The sequence below is a fragment of the Arvicola amphibius genome, chromosome X (genome assembly GCF_903992535.2).
Source record: "Arvicola amphibius chromosome X, mArvAmp1.2, whole genome shotgun sequence".
Classification (NCBI taxonomy): domain Eukaryota; kingdom Metazoa; phylum Chordata; class Mammalia; order Rodentia; family Cricetidae; genus Arvicola; species Arvicola amphibius.
Window position 1 is genome coordinate 86,174,133 of NC_052065.1, and position 19,093 is coordinate 86,193,225.

General features: G+C 39.9%; 1 protein-coding gene across 2 annotated transcripts in view; it reads right to left on the reverse strand.

Annotated features, from left to right (window-relative positions):
• Sytl4 (synaptotagmin like 4) overlaps nucleotides 1-19,093 on the reverse strand; it is a 62,067-nt gene that overhangs the window by 26,869 nt on the left and 16,105 nt on the right. For both annotated transcript variants that reach the window (XM_038316297.1, XM_038316296.1), the window contains exons 2-5: nucleotides 7,898-8,085; nucleotides 7,171-7,386; nucleotides 6,926-7,035; nucleotides 6,581-6,683 (exon numbers count right to left, since the gene is read on the reverse strand). In XM_038316297.1, coding sequence (XP_038172225.1) covers nucleotides 6,581-6,683; nucleotides 6,926-7,035; nucleotides 7,171-7,386; nucleotides 7,898-8,007 — 539 coding nt within the window. In that variant the 5' untranslated portion in view covers nucleotides 8,008-8,085. The remainder of the gene's footprint in view (nucleotides 1-6,580; nucleotides 6,684-6,925; nucleotides 7,036-7,170; nucleotides 7,387-7,897; nucleotides 8,086-19,093) is intronic.

Genomic DNA, 19,093 nt, shown 5'->3' on the forward strand with positions numbered 1-19,093 from the left:
TTTTTGTTTAGTGTTTTTCACTCAATATATGTATTTTGAAATCCATTCATGATACTGCATGTATTAATAGTTCATGTCTTTCATTACCAGATTAGTACTCTGTGGCATAAACAAACCAGTTTATCACTCGCCTGTTGGTGGACACTTGTTTCCCAGTTTTAGCTATCATGAATGAAGCTATTATATACTATTGTATACATAATAGACCCTAAAGGGACCACCAGAAAATGTTTGAAACTGATGAATGCCTTCAACAAAGTGCAAGACATAAAATCAATACACAAAAGTCACTAGTCTTTCTATACACAATGACAAGCAAACTGGAAAAGAAAACAGTTCCAGTCATAATAGCCTAAAAATACACTGGAATAAACCTAAGCAAGGGTGTGAATGACTTCTACAATAAAAACATTAAAGCACTGAAAAAATGAATTGGGGACTATAGTAGAAAATGGAAAGATCTCCCAGGTTCATTGATTGAAAAAAAAACCTATAGCCATACTGATGAATATCTTGCATTTCACCATAGAATCTTCATCTGGCGATGGATGGAGATAGAGACAGAGCCCCACAATGGAGCACCAGACTGAGCTCCCAAGGTTCAAATGAGGAGCAAAAGGAGGGAGATCATGAGCAAGGAAGTCAGGACCGCAAGGGGTGCACACACCCACCGAGATGATGGGGCTGATCTAATCAGAGCTCACCAAGGCCAGCTGGACTGGGACTGAAAAAGCATGGGATAAAACTGGACTCCCTGATCATGGCGGATAATGAGGGCTGCTGAGAAGCCAAGGACAATGGCACTGGATTTTGATCCTACTACATATACTGGCTTTGGGGGGGGGGGGCTAGACTGTTTGGATGCTCACCTTCCTAGACCTGGATGGAGTGGGGAGGAACTTGGACTTCCCACAGGGCAGGGAACCCTTACTGCTCTTCGGACAGGAGAAGGAGGGGGAGTGGAGGGAGGAGGGGGAGGTAAATGGGAGGCGAGGAGGAGGCAGAAATTTTTAATAAAAAAATTAATTCCTTTTCCATACATGAAAAAAGGAAAAAATCAATATGGGAAAATGGCTATTTTACTAAAAGCAATTTACAGATTCAAACAATCCCTACCATATTTCCAGTGACAATCTTCACAGAAATAGAAAAAAAATCTTAAAACTCATAAAAAAAGCACAAGAGACCCCAGTAGCCAACCATGAACAAAAAGAATACTGCTGAAGATATCACCATCCCTGACTTCAAGTTATACTACAGAGCCACAGTAATAAAAAGAACATGGCACTGTCACAAAGACAGACTCAGAAATCAATGGACAAGGCCATACAACTACTTCATTCCTACTGATAAGCTTTCATGGTCCTGGAAGATGCTATGTAGACCACTGGGAAGTAAAAGTTACATCATTGGTATCCATGAAGTCAACCCTACATGCTACAATACTGACCTGCCAGGCAAAATGTACCCACGGGAGCAACAGTGGCATGAAGTTTATGGGGATAACTAACTGCTCTAAAGAAAGAATTTAGACCTGTTGCTGACAACCTGATCAAAAGCCCATGACTCAGGAGGTCAGAAGCCCTGGGGGAAAGCCTATAACTGTGTTAGTAAATGGCATGTTGTCCAACTGCTTTCTAAGTATTTATACTCACACCCATAAACAGTGCTGCCCTCAATTTTGGCCAAATAAGTTTCTCTCTTCAGTGGTCAGCAGTTAACACAGAGAGTTATGACTCATCAAAGTACTGCATATAAGTGTCTACTAAGCGATTAGCCCTATATGCAACATCTACATCAACCATTCTCCCATCTCTCCCCCTTCTGCCCTCCACCCCCCGCCCCCCGCCAAGGCTCAGGAGACATCACAGAAGGATGAAGAGACTGTGAGGGCCAGAGGCTGAGGAACAGTACTGTCAAACGCTGTGTTGGGCGCATGACATGGCCAGCACGCCGCCCACAAAACTTCACTGCAGCTCTAGTCGCCTGCGCCTGAGAAAGTCTCAAAAAGGAGAAAAGGAGATAAAAAAGCAAGCAGAGAAGTAGTTTACTAGAGTAGGATTGTGTAACGTATCAAATTTGCATCATTACTATTAATATGCCATCTTTTGGTTTTATATACTATATGTATAGTTGCTAAATTTGCTTCAATTCTTGCTTTCCAGAATTTTATAAATGTAAAATAATTTAATTAGTTCTGTGATGAAATATCTAAAATATATGTGTGTGGTACGCATGGCTGTATAAGTGTTTACATATATGTAGGCACAAGTGTGTGTGTGTGTGTGTGTGTGTGTGTGTGTGTGTCCAAGATTAACATTGGGTGTCCTCCTAGATCCCTCTCCTCCTCATATATGGAGGCAGGCTTTCTGGCTGACATAGTGAACCATCATCTTGCTGTGTGATTCTTTGCCAAAGCTTCCCCAACTGCTACACCAAAGCAACTACTAAGTGGGGCAGAGGATCTACACTCTAGTGTTCACATTAGAGTGGCAAGCCACTCTACCAACCGAGCCATCTCTCCAGGCCATACATTGAAATGTTTTTTTAATTCCATGGCTGGGAATATAATTTACTACAAGACCACTTGCCTAGCATGTATGAGGCCCTAAGTTCGATTCCCAGCACTGCCAAATAAAAATAATAATAATTCCTTACTGTCTTAAAAAATAAATGAAACATCTATGAATATGCATGTACAAGTCTTTGGATAGGCATATGCTTTGACTTCTCTTGGGTTACATATCTATTAATGAAACACTGGAATCACACAGTAGGTGTACAGTGAACCTTTTAAAAGACTCAACTTTCCCAGAGCAGCTGACCACGGAAAACATTACTCCACAGAAGGGAATGAGGATTTCAGCTGTCTCACATCTAGCACTCACTAGCTTTTGAAATGACAGTTATTCTGGTGGGCATGTGACATCTCATTGCTATTTTATTTGCATTCTTCTAGTGATTAATTATGTTGAACATATTATCTTCATATTATCTTTAATAAAATATCTCTTCAGATCTTTTGCTCCTTTCTATAGGATTGCCTGTATTGCTGTTTTTTTAAGTTTTCTTTCAATTTTAGACTTAACATGTCCATGCTATCATCTTTTAAAAAGAATTAAAATGCAGGTGTTTAACTCACATGGGTGTGTATGGAGACCTTTGGTAGGTCACATGTCAAAGTTATCAAAGGTTATCGATTGGGCAAAGAAAATTAGATTACTGGAGAACTTAACTATCATGTTTCTGTATACTTCTTTTCAATCTTTGGTTTTACTATATAGCCCAAAGTGGCCTCGAGCTTGTGGTCCTCCTACTTCAGCCTCACGAGTAGCTAAAAATACAGATATGTGCCACCAGTTCTATCCAGGATTTTCTTAACAATCATAAAAAGTGTAATAAAATCTTTTCTCATTGGGAAAATTAAAGAAAATCTCCTCACAACACATGCCTAAAAAACACCAGAAACAAACAAATGGGGTAAAGTATAAGTCCACAAAATCAAAATTTTAAAAAACCTATAGTTAAGAAAACCAAAGATTTGGGGAGCTGATGAGATGGATCAGGGATGCTTGCTTTCTAAGCATTTCTAAGTTTCAATCCCTAGATTCCATGTAAAACCCAGGTATTACCACGTGCCTGAACCCACTGCTTTGTGTGGAAGGAGGACAAGGACCACTGAGACATGGCATCCAGCCTAGCTCCATGCTTGGTGGAAGACCCTGCTCCAAGGGAATAAGGCAGAGGATGTTAGGGCAGGATACCTGATGTCTTCCTCTGGTCTCCTCAGGTACACACACAGACAGAGAGACAGACACACACACACACACACACACACACACACACACACACACACACTATACAGACAAAAATAAATCAGGAAACAAAAACTTTTTAATGTTCAGAAGATACACATTGAGACTACAACCTACTTTCCATCTCTCCTTTAGGGTTACAGAAGAATAGGTAAAACGGGGCTGGAGAGTGGTTCCTCATCATGAGGGTCCTGGCTCAATTCCCAGCATCCACATGGCAGCTCACAACCAGGGGATCCAATATACTCTGCTGGCCTCAGCAGGCACAAGGAATGAATGTGGTACACATTCATGCAAGCAGGAAAATTTCCCATACACACAGGAGTAAAACAGTGCTTGTCAGAAGAAGGGAGACTGGGAGGGTACTAAGTTATAGTTAGATCAGTGTAAAGTTTTAGTGCGCAAGTCTCCATTTATTTGACTATATATGACTCTGTGTACTATATCTTTATAAAAAGAAACAGTTTTGAACATTTTCACCATAAGAGGTGAGAATTACAAAACGTAGCTTTACTTAACTTGATGTAAGTTACATGATGTATGCTTTTATTAAAATACCACATGCTATTCCATAAGTATATACACCTTTTGTATCAGTTAAAAATCTTAAATCTTGGGTTGGCAATTAGCTCAGTGCTAGATCCCTTGCCTAGCAAGCACAAGCCCCCGAGTTTGGTTCTTAGCTCCAAAATAAAGTTTAAAAATCTTTTTTTAAGTGAATAGATGCATGTCCTATTCTTAACTTCAAAATGAAATTTAATAATCTTTTAAAAAAATAGCCGGGCGGTGGTGGCGCACGCCTTTAATCCCAGCACTCGGGAGGCAGAGGCAGGCGGATCTCTGTGAGTTCGAGGCCAGCCTGGTCTACAAGAGCTAGTTCCAGGACAGGCTCTAAAAAAAAAAAAAAAAAAAAAAAAGCTGCAGAGAAACCCTGTCTCGAAAAACCAAAATAAATAAATAAATAAATAAATTTAAAAAAAGAAAAAAGAAAATTAGTTTAAAAGACCAGCTATGTGATATATGATGATATTTCCCCCCAATGGGGAGCGCATATATGATGGTGGCCTCACAAATTTCCATCATACAGCACTGTCACAGCTATCTTATTTTGCATAAATAGATGTTGCTCTGTTTGCACAAGCATTAGGCAGACTTGTTAAAGTGCACGAGCTCAAATACAAGATGATAAAACAACAAAAAATGATTAAAAATTGAAAAAATCAAAACTAAAATCTAAACAAGATAATTTATGCAGGCCATTTAATTAAGTCAGAAAATAGAGAAGGGAAGGGAAGAGGTAAGAGGGGAGAAAAATAATGTCCCAAATCCAAATAGCATAGAGGGAAAGAATATATTGGGGTCTCCACAGTTAATTACTTCCATCTTTCTCTTTCACTTTTGTATCATACAGTTTTTAAAAAGCATTATAGAAATAGAGGTTAAGTGAAATCCAATATCCTTGAGGTGGTGCCCTTAACAGGAAAAATGTTTAAGGACATGGTACCGAAAAATTCCAACTATGAAGAAAACTACCACCAAGAGTATATCATATACCAGGGTAAAACAGCTCAGAATAATCATCTGTGATGTACACTTTTCAATGACCAATATTCAAGAAAAAACTATTTTTTCCAGTAAATTCATCCAATTGATATCATTGATCCACACAAATTCTAATACCCATGCACACCTATGTGCACTTGTGCATGTACAAACACAAAGTTACTTAGAGGGGTAAAAATGTCAAGGTGGTCTTCTTCATAGTTAGGTTCAATGGCAGAAGACAACAGAAAGGAAACATGACTGAAGCCGGTAATGCGCAACTAAGATTCTATTCAAGTGCAAAGGTAGTTGACAGGTATTCTGAACGTGAAAGAACGCAATAAACATCACAAACCCTTCTTGAAGCAATTTCCCAATAATGAAATCTAGACAACCAAGAAATCAAGCCAAAGTAAAGAATTCAAGAGTAGAGAAGCCACCGTGTGAGCCTTGATTGCAAGCAAACAATCCTTATAAATACGAAACTAAAAGTAAACCAGATTTAAAAGTCTGTTGATTTATGGCTGCATAACAGAAAGAAAATATTACAAAGCCTGGCCAAAAAATTAAATAATTTTAATAACAAACAGTGAGAATAGAAGAAAAGTTTAGGAGCGTGTGGAAGAAAGCTCTCTGGGACCAGAGAGACAAAAGCAGTTCCACAGTTAAGGATGCTTACTGCCGTGGCAGAAGACCCAAGTTCAGTTCCCAGCACCTTTGTCAGGCACCTCAAAACTGCCTAGGGGTCCAACTCCAGGGTGTCTAACACCCTCTGGACTCTGAAAGCACCTGCACACATGTGCATATACCTGCATACAGACACACACCTTTCTAAGTAAATAAATCTCTGTTCAGAGTTAATAGCTTTCACCGGATGGTGGTGCTGCATGCCTTTAATACCAGCACTTGGAGGCAGAGCCAGGCAGATTTCATTGAGTTTGAGGCCAACCAACTCTACAGAGCTACAGAGCGAGTTCCAAGACAGCCAGGGCTACACCGAGAAACCCTGCCTCAAAAAAAAAAAAAAAAAAAAAAAAACAGAGTTAATAGCTTTCTTTTTCCAAAATGTTGATATTTACATAGCGCTAATGGGATCACTATTGATTTTTTTCTCCTTTGATTTTATCTGTACTTTCCAAGTTCCCTCTAATAATGCCTATTATTTTAGAAAATGAAGTAAAAGTAATAGTAGAATTGAGCAATACTAATTCCTTGGCTCTTACCTGTGTTCCTTCCGTTGTTCCTGGATGCTCTTTCTTCCTGGCCAGATATCGCCTATCTGTGTCTGATGAAGGAGGGGCTGTTCCACTGGCTCTCTTTTATTTGCTTTAAAACAAAAGCATGGCGGGTAGTAGTAACCAGGGTAAAGAGGGAAACAACCTTCAAAGCATCTCCCCTAAAACACACACTTGCTGACACAACGGAACACATTCTTTTATATTCCCACAACCTGGCTGAGCCCCCGGAGTGAAATCACCACTGGCCAGACTATAGCTGGATTCCACAGAAGCCGAGTTACCCCTGAGGCTAAGGTCCTTCCGGGAACAGCCTGTAGGCCTGTTCGATACCTGCAGGCTTCCTGCGCAGGGACATCCTGATTATCTCGCTGCCTGTCCTGTACGCAAAGCGGTTTACTTTCTGATCATAAAACCAATCGCCAGTTGCTTTCTTCAGCTCTCTGGGAGAAAAGAAAAGAACAAGTGGGATGTATAAACAATGACTCTTGACATTCAACTAACACACTTGACCAGAAAAAGTCACACTACAGCCTGACTCATCCCTCTTCCTTACTAGACTGCTGAGTGACACTCACATTTCCTTGGCGCACACCTTGCACCTCCAGGAGCCATTACTTTCCACAATGCGACATTCTCGACACACTAAATGATTACAACCCACACAAGTGTTGCTCTTGGGAACCAAACGGCCCAGGCTCTCCTGGCACCGGGCACAGGTTCGATCACTGTAGTGCTGGCTGCCCCTTTTGGCACCTTTCCGTTTTATCTCCAGTAGCTCATTCTTCAGTTTCCTGTCAAGACCCAAAAGGAGAAGCACGAGTGGGTTTAGGATTTTAACAAACTGAGGTAATGACAGTAACTCTACTGGGGTTGTGTAAAAAGAAAAACTTGGGCTGGGTGGTGGTGGCATGTGCCTTTAATCCCAGCACTCAGAAGGCAGAGGCAGGTGGATCTCTGTGAGTTCAAGGCTAGCCTGGTCTAATAGCAAGTTCTAGCACAGGCTCCAAAGCTACAGGGTTGAAAGGGGGAGGAGAGAGGCAGAGGAGCAGAGAAAAATGTAGAGCGCAGTCAAAATCAATAAAATAAATGTGAATATCCATTTTGAAAGCAAGAGCTGTGCCTGTGTTGTAGACAGCCATCCTCTCTGAAAAATAAATAAAAAGAACAAACGAGGAGCCCAACTTGACCCACTGAGCTGTAAAATCATATACGTCATTCCGACAGTGAGTCAAGAAACAATGGAAAAGCTTGGGTATCCTTGGTTGAAAGCCTGGAATTACATACTATTTCTGGGACTCTTACCTAATCCTTTTCTCATCTGCTTTTCTGAGTTCCTCATCTCTCTGCAGAACACTGAGGATCAAATCCCTTTCCATATCAGACAGAAAGGAGAGGTCTAGTAGCTCCGACATGATGGATTCGTCTCCGACTCCTTATCTTCTACTCTTCTTTCTTCAAAGCAACCGGGCAAGGAAAGTGACGAGAGTTGTCTGAAATAAAAGAACAATTCATTTCACAAAGATGAAGTCCAGATTAAATCCAGAATAACTGCACAGCCCTAGGTAGCCTTTCTCTGGGCTACCTCATCCTTGAGGCAAGCTAAAGAGAGAAGGTAAAAAGAGCCTGATCTAGTCACTGTTTCTACTTTCACACTTGAACCATGCCCTACAGTTATTGTTTTGAGAAACTACTCATGACTCTGGGAAACGGCTGGGCCATTCAGAATAAGCATTTTAAAAAACATCGTAGAACCAGCTGAGTCAACCTTCCTCCACAAAGTATGTCCTTGACATCCAGCTTTATTATTCTGTATTCTCAAGTCTCAATTCTATTAACCCAAATAATCAGGCAGAGGTCTCTGCATTGAAGGGGACTACGAGTTCAGGCTCAGTTCTTCATTCTTGACTAGCTCCTGTGTTCCTAGAATTTAGTCAGCTTCCTGGTAATTCTTCAAAAGATTCTACCACCCCCGCTACTTCCCAAATAACTCTCACTAGCCCTGCACTCGAGAGCAGCTTCTTCCATTTCGTAAACATTTGTTGAGCACCACTCTATAAAATATTTTGCAAAGCACTGGAGATACAGAGATGACTAAACCATGGTCCCTGCCTTTCAGAAATTTGCGCACATGAACACAGTACTTTGTACATGCTATCAAGGTATTGTAAATTAAAACTATGAAAACTTACTTAAATATCTAATTCTGTCTTACATAGACAGGGGAGGGAGAGATAGAAAGAGACAAAAAAGAGAACACCATTACATGTGAAAGTTTTTACAGACTAAGTAGATTTTGCCTTATTAAAACGAGTGTTTTTAAGGTGTGTGTATGAGAGAGAGAGTGTGTGTGATTGTGTATGTATGTGTGTGCATGTGTGTACCATGAGTATGCAGATACAAAGGTATACCAGCATACACATGGTATCTCATAGCTCATGGAGGTAAAGTTACAGGCAGTTGTGAGCTACTCCACACGGGTGCCGAGAACATAACCAGTGTCCTCTGGAAGAGTAATATGCATTATTATCCACTGAACCATCTTTCTAGCCCTGTGTGTACTTTTGTTGATAAAGGACAAGGATAAGATGAGTTGGAGCCAACCTCTATGCCTCTTAAGTCTTAAGTATTCTTGACAATGAAGAAGTTTATAAGTCACTACACACACATTAGAAATCCATCAAGCACCTTTGGTAATGCTTTTTTACATTAGAACATCATATGATTACAGCTGGATATGTAGCTCAATCAATAGAGGGCTTTCCTTGTATGCATGAAGCCCTGGATTCAAGGCCCAGCACCTTATCAACATACTTTGGTGCCTCATGCCTGCAACCCCAGCACTCAGGAGGCACAGACAGGAAGATTAGAAGTTCAGGGCATCTTTGCTACTTAGCAAGTTTGAGGCTTAGCATATATGAATACCTGTTTCAAAAAACTAAAACCAAAATAATTATTAAAAATATAAACAAGATGAATAATATAAGAAACTTGATTTAAATGGTATATAAAGGACTATATATCCAATTGGAGGTATACTTCTCAAACACACTTGGAATATTTACCCCAAGAACTAAACATGTACTAGGTTGTAATATTTGTCTCAGGAAATTAAAAAAAATGTATTTTTCATATAAGTCACAATCTTTGGCTTCAAGGAAATTAAATAAAAAGTTAATTTTAAAAGATAATTCTAATCTCAATACTGTCTGAAAATTTACCAGACACTTCTAATTAACTCATAGGTCAAAGAAGATGGACTAAATATGTCTTTAATACCTTAGCAAATAAATCTACCATTTGCCTCACCCACCCCCTCCTCCACTGTGGCTGTTTGCAAATATTTTCTAGGAATTCAGAAGGTAATATATGGAATAAAAGGTAATGCTTTCCTGTACAATTAATTAAATAATACCATTTTAGGGCAAATGATAACATCACATTTTGAAAACAAGAATTAAGAAAGTCGGGGCTGGAGAGAAGGCTCAGCGGTTAAGAGCATTGCTTGCTCTTCCAAAGGTCCTGAGTTCAATTCCCAGCAACCACATGATGGCTCACAACCATCTGTAATGAGGTCTGGTGTCCTCTTCTGGCCTGCAGGCATACACACAGACAGAATATTGCATACATAATAAGTAAATAAATATTTAAAAAAAGAATTAAGAAAGTCAAGAGAGGCACAAGCACAGTTAAAGTCAGAAAATCAGACAAACACAAAGTTATAGAAAAAGTTATGGCCATTCAGACACTCTCAGTTTATGGACACTAGAACTTAATAATAGTGAAGTCAAAGTCTAAGAAAACTTGTTACACCACTTCAGTTCCATTCATTCACAAATGTATAGTCAAAAGGGCCAAGTCATGGCTAAGATCGCTTGTCAAAACTTGAGTGCTGGTGGACAATTTGTTCATTCTGTGGAGTCACGTACTGTCAAATTTCATTGAAATAGTATTTTGGTAGGGCCTAGGCCCAGAACAAGGTATTCTAGAATAAGCAGCTTCTTTAGTTAGCAATCGCATGCATTTATTGCTAAAGATGAGGATAATATTCCATACAAATACCAAAGCAAGGGGAGAAACTGTAAATTTAGCCGCAAGAACAGAAAGTTGACCCATATCTCAATTAATAATAGTTCTAGTAGAAAAAATAAGAAATATATAGGAAAGTTGAACAATAACTTTGGTTTAGTAAACATAGAATTCTACATAGTCTCTACCCTGGTCCTATAGAGTAAGATATAATATAGTGTGTAAACATTAATGCTAACTCCAACAAAGTTAGGTTTTAAGAAGAGAAAGAAGACACTATCTTTTCTCTTTTTGTTATTTCTCTATTATATATTACATCCCGACCACAGATTCCCCTTCCTCCACTCCTCCTAGTGCTCCCACTCTTCCCCTCTCCCATGATCCATTGCTCCTCCATTTCCCTTCAGAAAAGAGCAGGCCTCCCTGAGATATCAACTGAACACTGCATAATGATAAGTTACAATAAGACTAGGCACACACCCTCATATGAAGAAGCTATCTTAAAGTAACTTAAATTCCAAAGATAGCTTTTAAAATGAAAAAAAGAAAGAATGAATAATGAAAAGAGTGGCATCAGACAGTCCTGGATGCAAAGTCTGGCTCTATTTATTAGCTATATGGCCTTTTGAAACACCCAAGAAAGCCATTCAGATATATGCATCTCCTTAATAGCATTAGGGTTAAAATCAGTATTGGTGTTCAAAAAATGAAGAGTGATTGAGCTCCCAAGGTCCAAATGAGGAGCAGAAGGAGGGAGAACATGAGCAAGGAAGTCAGGACCGTGAGGGGTGTGTCCATTCACCGAGAAAATGGGACTGATCTAATGGGAGCTCACCAAGGCCAACTGGACTGGGATTGATGGAGCATGCGATCAAACCGGACTCTCTGAACGTGGCTGACAAGGAGGGCTGACTGAGAAGCCAAGGACAATGGCACTGGGTTTTGATTCTACTGTATGTACTGGCTTTGTGGGAACCTAGTCTGTTTGGATCCTCACCTTCCTAGACCTGGATGGATGGGGGGAGGAACTTGGACTTCCCACAGGGCAGGGAACCCTGACTGCTCCTTGGACTGGAGAGGGAGAGGGAGGGGGTGGGAGGAGGGGAAGGGAAATGGGAAGAGGGGAGGAGGTGAAAATTTGTAAAATTATATAATTTAATAAAAAAACACTTCTTGCAGGAGAAAGCAAACACAACACATTTTATTCTGTGTTACGTTTGTTGGAGACACTAATACCCTCCCTCTCTCTCAAACATGGAGGCTATTTATAAATGTGAAGATGGTAATATTTGTGACCAAACTAGAAGCTTCTGCCAGATATGACTTCCTTAAAAGACATTCTTGGATATGCATTCACATGGTCAGAAGTTTGGAATAGTAGCTGTCATACAGTATGCTTTCAATGAATCAGTGATTTTAATGAGTGTCTTCATTCAGAGATCTATTTCTATTTATGTGTCTAGATTTAGATCCACAAAAGTTGAAAAGCAGTATCAGAGCCGAGAGAAGGGAAAAAACAGTTATTTTTCTGATACAGTATGGGTGCTGGTCTTAAACCCTTGGACTGTGGAACCAGGCTGAATCTGAGTCTCAACTCTATCATTCACTATGTGACTCTGTGTAAGTTGCTACATCCCACCAGTGCCTTCTTTATTTGTAAAAATGTATTTATACATTTGTAACTGAATCTACACACCTGAGCTTGTTTGGTAAAGGTTAAATGAGTTTGAAAACATGTAAAATGCTTAAATTTGTGTGAACACAGAGATGCTGCGTAGCAGCTTTTTAAAAAGCCTAGCTCATTATCGGAAACTACTGTACCGCTGAGCTACACCTGCATGTACCATCGCTTTATGATGGAAATTTATACCTCCAGATTCTACGACATCTTGGAAAAATGCTCATTTTATTTTCAAGAATATGGGTTGATCATGAATTTAACTCTAGCTAGACAGTATGTGATGCTTTCAGCCTTTTTAAGAAAAGAAAGTATGCAGAGAGGCTTACAGATAATAAAAGGATTTCTGAAAACCTGACCCATGCTCAAGAGCTAAAAGGCTGACGTGATATTAAATGTTTTTCTAAACTTACAATGCTAATTACATTATGCTTTAACATGTCAACTCTAATGGACTAACAGTCATTTTCTACCAAAGGATAATGAGCAATTCTGGTAAAATTTAATAGCTTACTAAGCAAAAGGAAGGGAACTAGATTTGTTCAAAGGATGTTAATTTATCCATGAGGCCCTACATTAAACCACTCTTGCTGAGTCAATGTTTGTATGGTATACACAGACTCTGTCTTATTAACTTTGTATTTATTCTTTGTATCTTTCCCATCATGCATCTTGATCCTATTAATCTATTCTTCCCTTCATTTTAAGAGAAAAACAAAAAGTGTGACAGAGTGAGTCATGCAGTAGACCCCTTTGTCCATACATCTTTACTGGCCAGTGTTCACTGCAAAGTGTCCTTGGTCTGGTTCGAAGCCGCTGGTTTCTGCTACACTATCACTGCTGGGCCTCACTGGACTCCTCTTGGATGTCCTGTTGTTGTCCTTTGTCGTGGAGATCCTGCAGCTTTGGGTGTGCAGGACTTGTTCCTTCGTGGGCTCCAGCAGACTACAGATGGGGTGGATGTTGGGGTGGGCCAACTCATCGCTGCAGGGTTGGTCAACCCACCAGGTCTCCCGGATCCTCGCCACTAGGGCGAGCTCTCCAGTGTTGTCCCTGCTGATTCACCCCATGGAGCAAGGAGCAAGAGGTAGACCAGTCTTCCTGTTTTTACGCCTTCAGGGCCAGCTCACCCACACCTACATCACAAGGCCCAGCTCTGCTGCAAACACTGGTTCCTTCTGAGAGGTTTGCATTACTGGATGCCAGATTCTGTATGTATTTGAAAATAGGCATTTAGAGTGGATTTGGTTATATCAAATAAGTAATGTGATGGTGCCAACATGTTTGAAAGGTGACAACTGAAACTGAGCTACAAATTGGTCATAATCATTGAGAGTTCCCAAAGGTCACATCTACTGATATTCAAGATGAAATGACTAAGAATACATATCTTCCTTGCCTGTAAGAACAATAAATCGGCATAATACATGCAACAATGGTGTCTCATGTATTTTGAACATGAGGCAATGTGAGGCTGTGATCTCTATGAGATGGGGCATACACAGGGTGAGACCTTTCATCTTTCTAGTTTACTATCTAGAGAGAATTTTCTGGCCAAAGCATAGAGGAAGAAACCAGGAAAAGCCTGCTGAGCCCCCCAGATTGAGAAGGCTAAGATTAACCTGAGCAAACCTTAGGTGATTAGAGTTCTCGAGACAGAGTATGTGGTAGAACGCCATAAAGAGAGCCCTTCAAGCCTCTTTCAAGCAAAGGACTAACCAATACAAGGCGCCCCTGTGATGGAATTACTCCTGGTCAGGGAGTGACCCACCTGAAAGGGTTGAAAAGCACTGTGCCTACCATTCAAGTAGGACCAGTAGCAGTGTCTCTTTCCGCAGCCCGACTGTAAAACCTCATGATTCATAGACCACTGGCTCCAGAACTAAGCCTTATTACCTCAGTAGTGGGAAACAATTAGGCCTACATTATGAATTGCTCTGAGCCTGCCTACCAAAGCTAACCAGAAAAACCTGAAAGAATCAGTCCACTTTCAAGTAACTTAAGTGTTTCCAAGCAGTTCCCAGGAATCTCAATACAGAGCCCAGGAATGTTTATGATACAAAAATAGAAAACACCTGACAAAGTAAAATTCATCCTTATCTAGCACCCATTAAAAGTTAACAAGCCTGCCGAAAATCAGGAAAATTCAATGCATAATTTGGAACAAGATCAATTAAAAATGTTCAACAAATTCCAATATTGGAATTAACAAAGTCACTAAGGATGGTTACTATGGCTGCATTCCACGTGTTTGAAAACTCAAGTAGGGATATGGGAGCTGTAAAAAAAACACTAAAGTCAAACCTAGAAACATAAAACTACAGTGTTGGAGGTCAAACATACACGACACGACATGAACAACAAATTAGACATCACAGTTGAAAGATAATTAGCATGAAGACATGCTAATATACAAAATGATGCACAGTAAGAAAAATTGTGAAATAAAAGAAATGTAATGAGTTACAGTACAACTCCAAACTGTCTGCTGCACATGTAAATATTCAAAATAGAGTAATGAATAAAAGTAGGAACGCTAAAGTAATGCAGAAAAATCATGACTAAATTTGAAAAGTACTGTTAAGTTCACAGATACAAGAAGGCAAATGAACTTCAAGAACAATATACAAACAAAGTTGTGACATGTAGAATACCGTAAACAAAGCACTTAAAACCAGAAATAAGAAGAAAAGTTAGAGTAGGGGACAAGGTATAGTGCATACTGATACACAGGGATAATGATGGAAGCACACTATTAATGAAAACGGTGGAACAACATCTCTAAGATATTAAAAAAATACAATCTATTTAAAAATCTACATCACAAGAAATATTGTTCAAACACACATGCGTGGCTAGAAGGATGGCTCGGTTGTTAGGAGAGCTTTCTGTTCATACAGAGGACTGATTTTAATTCCCACCACCCATGACAGTGGATCACAACTGTGTAGAATGCCAGCTCCAGGGGATCCAATACATTGGCATTTCCAAGTACCTGCACCCATGAGCACATACCCTACTTAAACACACATACAATTAAAAATAAAATCAATCATTTAAAAATGGGGGTGAATGAAAACCTTTTCCAAAGATAAAAAATGTTGAAAGAGTGAGGGGCTGGGGAAATTGTTCGGTGGTTAAGAACACCAGCTGCTGCTCTTCTCAGGGATCTAGGTTAGCTTCTCAGCACCCATATGTGGGCTCATACCATCCATAACTCCAAACTCTCCTCTGGCCTCTATGGAACTACACACACGATATACAGATATATGTTCAGGCAAAACATTCATTCACATAAAAAATAAAAAACTATTTTTTAAAAAGACCAGTAAGCAAAAAATTACAACAGATTACTGTAACAGAATACCACAGGCTGGTTAATTTTATAAAGAAAAAATATACTTGGTTCACGGCGCTGGAGCTAGGAACTTTAACACAGAGGTATAATATCTAGTCTTTTTTTTAATTTACTGAATTAAAATGTTAATTTATAAATTATTTTATTTATTGATTTTATCTTTCTGGTGATAAGGGACCCAGGGCCTCACACACACTGAACCACACTATAACCCTTGTGGATGCAATTTAATGAAGGATTTTTAAGTATCTAGTTATTCAAGATGATGAACTTCCTTATATTTTCATACATGTGTTGGCTAGTTTTCTGCCAATTTGACAGAAGTTAGAGTCTTTTTTTGAAGAAGTAACCTCGATTGAGAAAATATTCCCAACAGGATGGCCTGTGGGCAAGCCTGTGGTGCATTTTCTTCACTAATGATTGATGTAGGAGGACCCAATCCACTGTGGGCAGTGTCACCCCTGTAATGCCTAGTTCTGGATTCTATATGAAGCGTGAGAAAGCCATGAGGAGCACATCAGTAAGCAGCATCCTCCAAAGCCTCTGCAGTAGCTCTTGCCTCCAGGTTCCTGCCCTGACTCCCCTTCATCATGGACAATACACAATAAGATAAACCATTTCCTCTCCAATTTACTATGGGTCATGGTATTTATCACAACAATAGAAAGAAAACTAGAACAGTGGAGATAATCTATTTTGTTCATATTCACAGCACATTGCCCTCTTTTACCCCCTCCCCACATACACACTGATAGCCTTCCTATTCCAAAACACCTCCCCTTATATACTTATGTATTTTTTTAAATACAGACTCTGAATATGGAAAATGCAACAATTGTCTTTTTGAATCGGACTCATTTCACTTCACACATCTTAGAAGGTCCTTTTTGTTCCATCATCCCATGGTTGAAGGTTTAGAATGGCAACAAAGTACATGCACAAAATAGAAAGGAGGCAGGTATGGAAAAAGAGAGCTCATCTACAATTATAACAAACCCACTTCCACAATAATATTATTAAGTCCATTCCTAAAGTTGGAGACCTCATAATCAAAACATCTCCCACTAGCCCCACAACCAAACATTGTTACATGGAGGAGATTAAGTTTTGAACATGTGGCTGTTGGAGAACACATTCAGACTATAACAGGAAAAAGAAGCAATGGATATCTACATTATCATACATTATTCCATAAATATTCTGATTATTAGTTTCATATAGATTATCATATGTCAATTATATCTTATAATATTATTTCTAATTTTTAAGATTAAATGTACAACTTCTTTTTTGTAATCATGGATTTTTACCATCACAAATTATGTATAGGGTTCTAGGAAGCTTTAAATTAATTAAGACATTAAAATATTTTTATTTCAAGGTTTTTCAAATAGAGAACAGTATGAACCAGATTTTAAATATTGATTTACATAATTTTACAGAGATGTACCACATCTGTGCGATTTGTATGAACTATAATTACACCATTTCCCCTCCCTCTTCTTGCTCCAACCCCTCCTCCCATGTTCCTCCAAATAGAGAGTTTCAAGAAATTTTTCACAATTTGTTAAAAATACAAACTGCAGCATGATCAGCTTGAAAGGTAAAATTATAGCAAAATATTTGAACAAAGAATATATGGAACTATGAGCATTGTTATTTAGCTGGTATAGCCAACAAAGTATTTTGGATATAATAGAGAGCTGAACAGCCAATAGCGAGGCAGGAGCAAGGATAGGTGGAGATGACAGGCAGAGAAAAAACATAGGAGGAGAAATCCCAGAAGTGAGAAGGAACAAGATAGGGCAAGGAGAGGAGGACATCAGGGGTCAGTCACCCAGCCACCCAGCCACCCAGCCAGCCATGGAGCAGGAGTGAAAGTAAAATACACAAAACTAAGAAAAGAAAAAAGCCCAGAGGCAAAAGGTAGTCGAGATAACTTAAGCAAAGAAACACTGGAAAGAAGCAAGTCAAGCTAAGGCCAGGTATTCATAACTAAGAAAAAGCTTCCATGAATGATTTATCTGGGAGCTGGGTGGTGAGCCCCCCCACAAAACGTCCAAAAAGCCAAAGAGTTAAAGAACAAAAACATCACACAACAGCTGGTTAGATGGCTCCCTAGGTAAAGGCACTCACCACAGCTCTGGAAGCTGGCTCTATCTACCCTTGTCCCCCTCTTGGCGTTTCTTCTTGCTTCTTGTAGCATGAATTCTAATTGTTCTGAATAAAAACCCAGAGTCAGATGTTAGGGGGTGAAGGCTGAAAGAACGGAGAAGCAGTGCAGCCAGTCACTAGAGAGACTTTTTACCTCTACCAAATCCTCAGACCAAAAGTATGATCCTGTCCTCAAATTGCATCCGCAGACTGAAGGAACAATCCTCAGACTGCACTGAGCTCCTGTCTCCTCCCACCTTATATTCCTCTCTCTGCCCAGCCATTGATGGAGGAGTGTCTATGTGTTAATTTCATTGGTTAATAAAGAAACTGCCTCGGCCCTTTAATAGGACAGAAAATTAGGTAGGCGGAGTAAACAGAACAGAATGCTGGGTAGAAGGCATGATGGCAGACGCTTCAGGCAGTCGCCATAGGCAGTCGCCATGCTTCTCCTCTCTGAGATGGACGCATGTTAAGATCTCTCCTGGTAAGAAACAACCTCGTGGTGCTACACAGATTACTAAATATGGGTTAAAGCAAGATGTGAGAATTAGATAATAAGAGGCTGAAACTATTGGGCCAGGCAGTGTTTAAAAGAATACAATTTCCGTGTAATTATTTTGGGTGTAAAGCTAGCCGGGTGGCGGGACAGCCCCGCTGCTCCATCAACAAGCCATATCAGTCCTGTCTCTACCTCCCTAGTGCTGGGATTAAAGGCATGTCATACCAAGTGCTGGGATCACCTTTGTGTGAGCTGTTTCTCTTTTAGATAGATTCAATATTGTGTAGTCCAGGTTGGCCTTTTTTTCCTTTTTTTTTCTATTTATTTATTTATTTATTTATTTATTTATTTAGGGTTTTTGAGACAGCGTTTTTCTGTAGCTTTGGAGCCTGTCCTGGAACTAGCTCTTGTAGACCAGGTTGGCCCTGAACTCACAGAGATCCGCCTGCCTCTGCCTCCCAAGTGCTGGGATTAAAGACTTGCACCACCACCACCTGGCTGGCCTTGAACTAACAGAGGTCCCTCTGCTTCTGTCTCCTGAGTCCCGGAATAAAGTTGTGTGCCATCACTGCCTGGCCTCTAGTGGCTTAACTCTGCACTCTGATCTTCAGGCAAGCTTTATTTGTTAAACACAAAATATCACTATACTACCCACTGCTTACTACTCTAGACCAGCTGGGTCGAGACAGGGTTTCCTTGTGCAGCCCCCTAATATCTGACTCTGAGACAGGGTTTCCTTGTGCAGCCCCCTAATATCTGACTCTGAGACAGGGTTTCCTT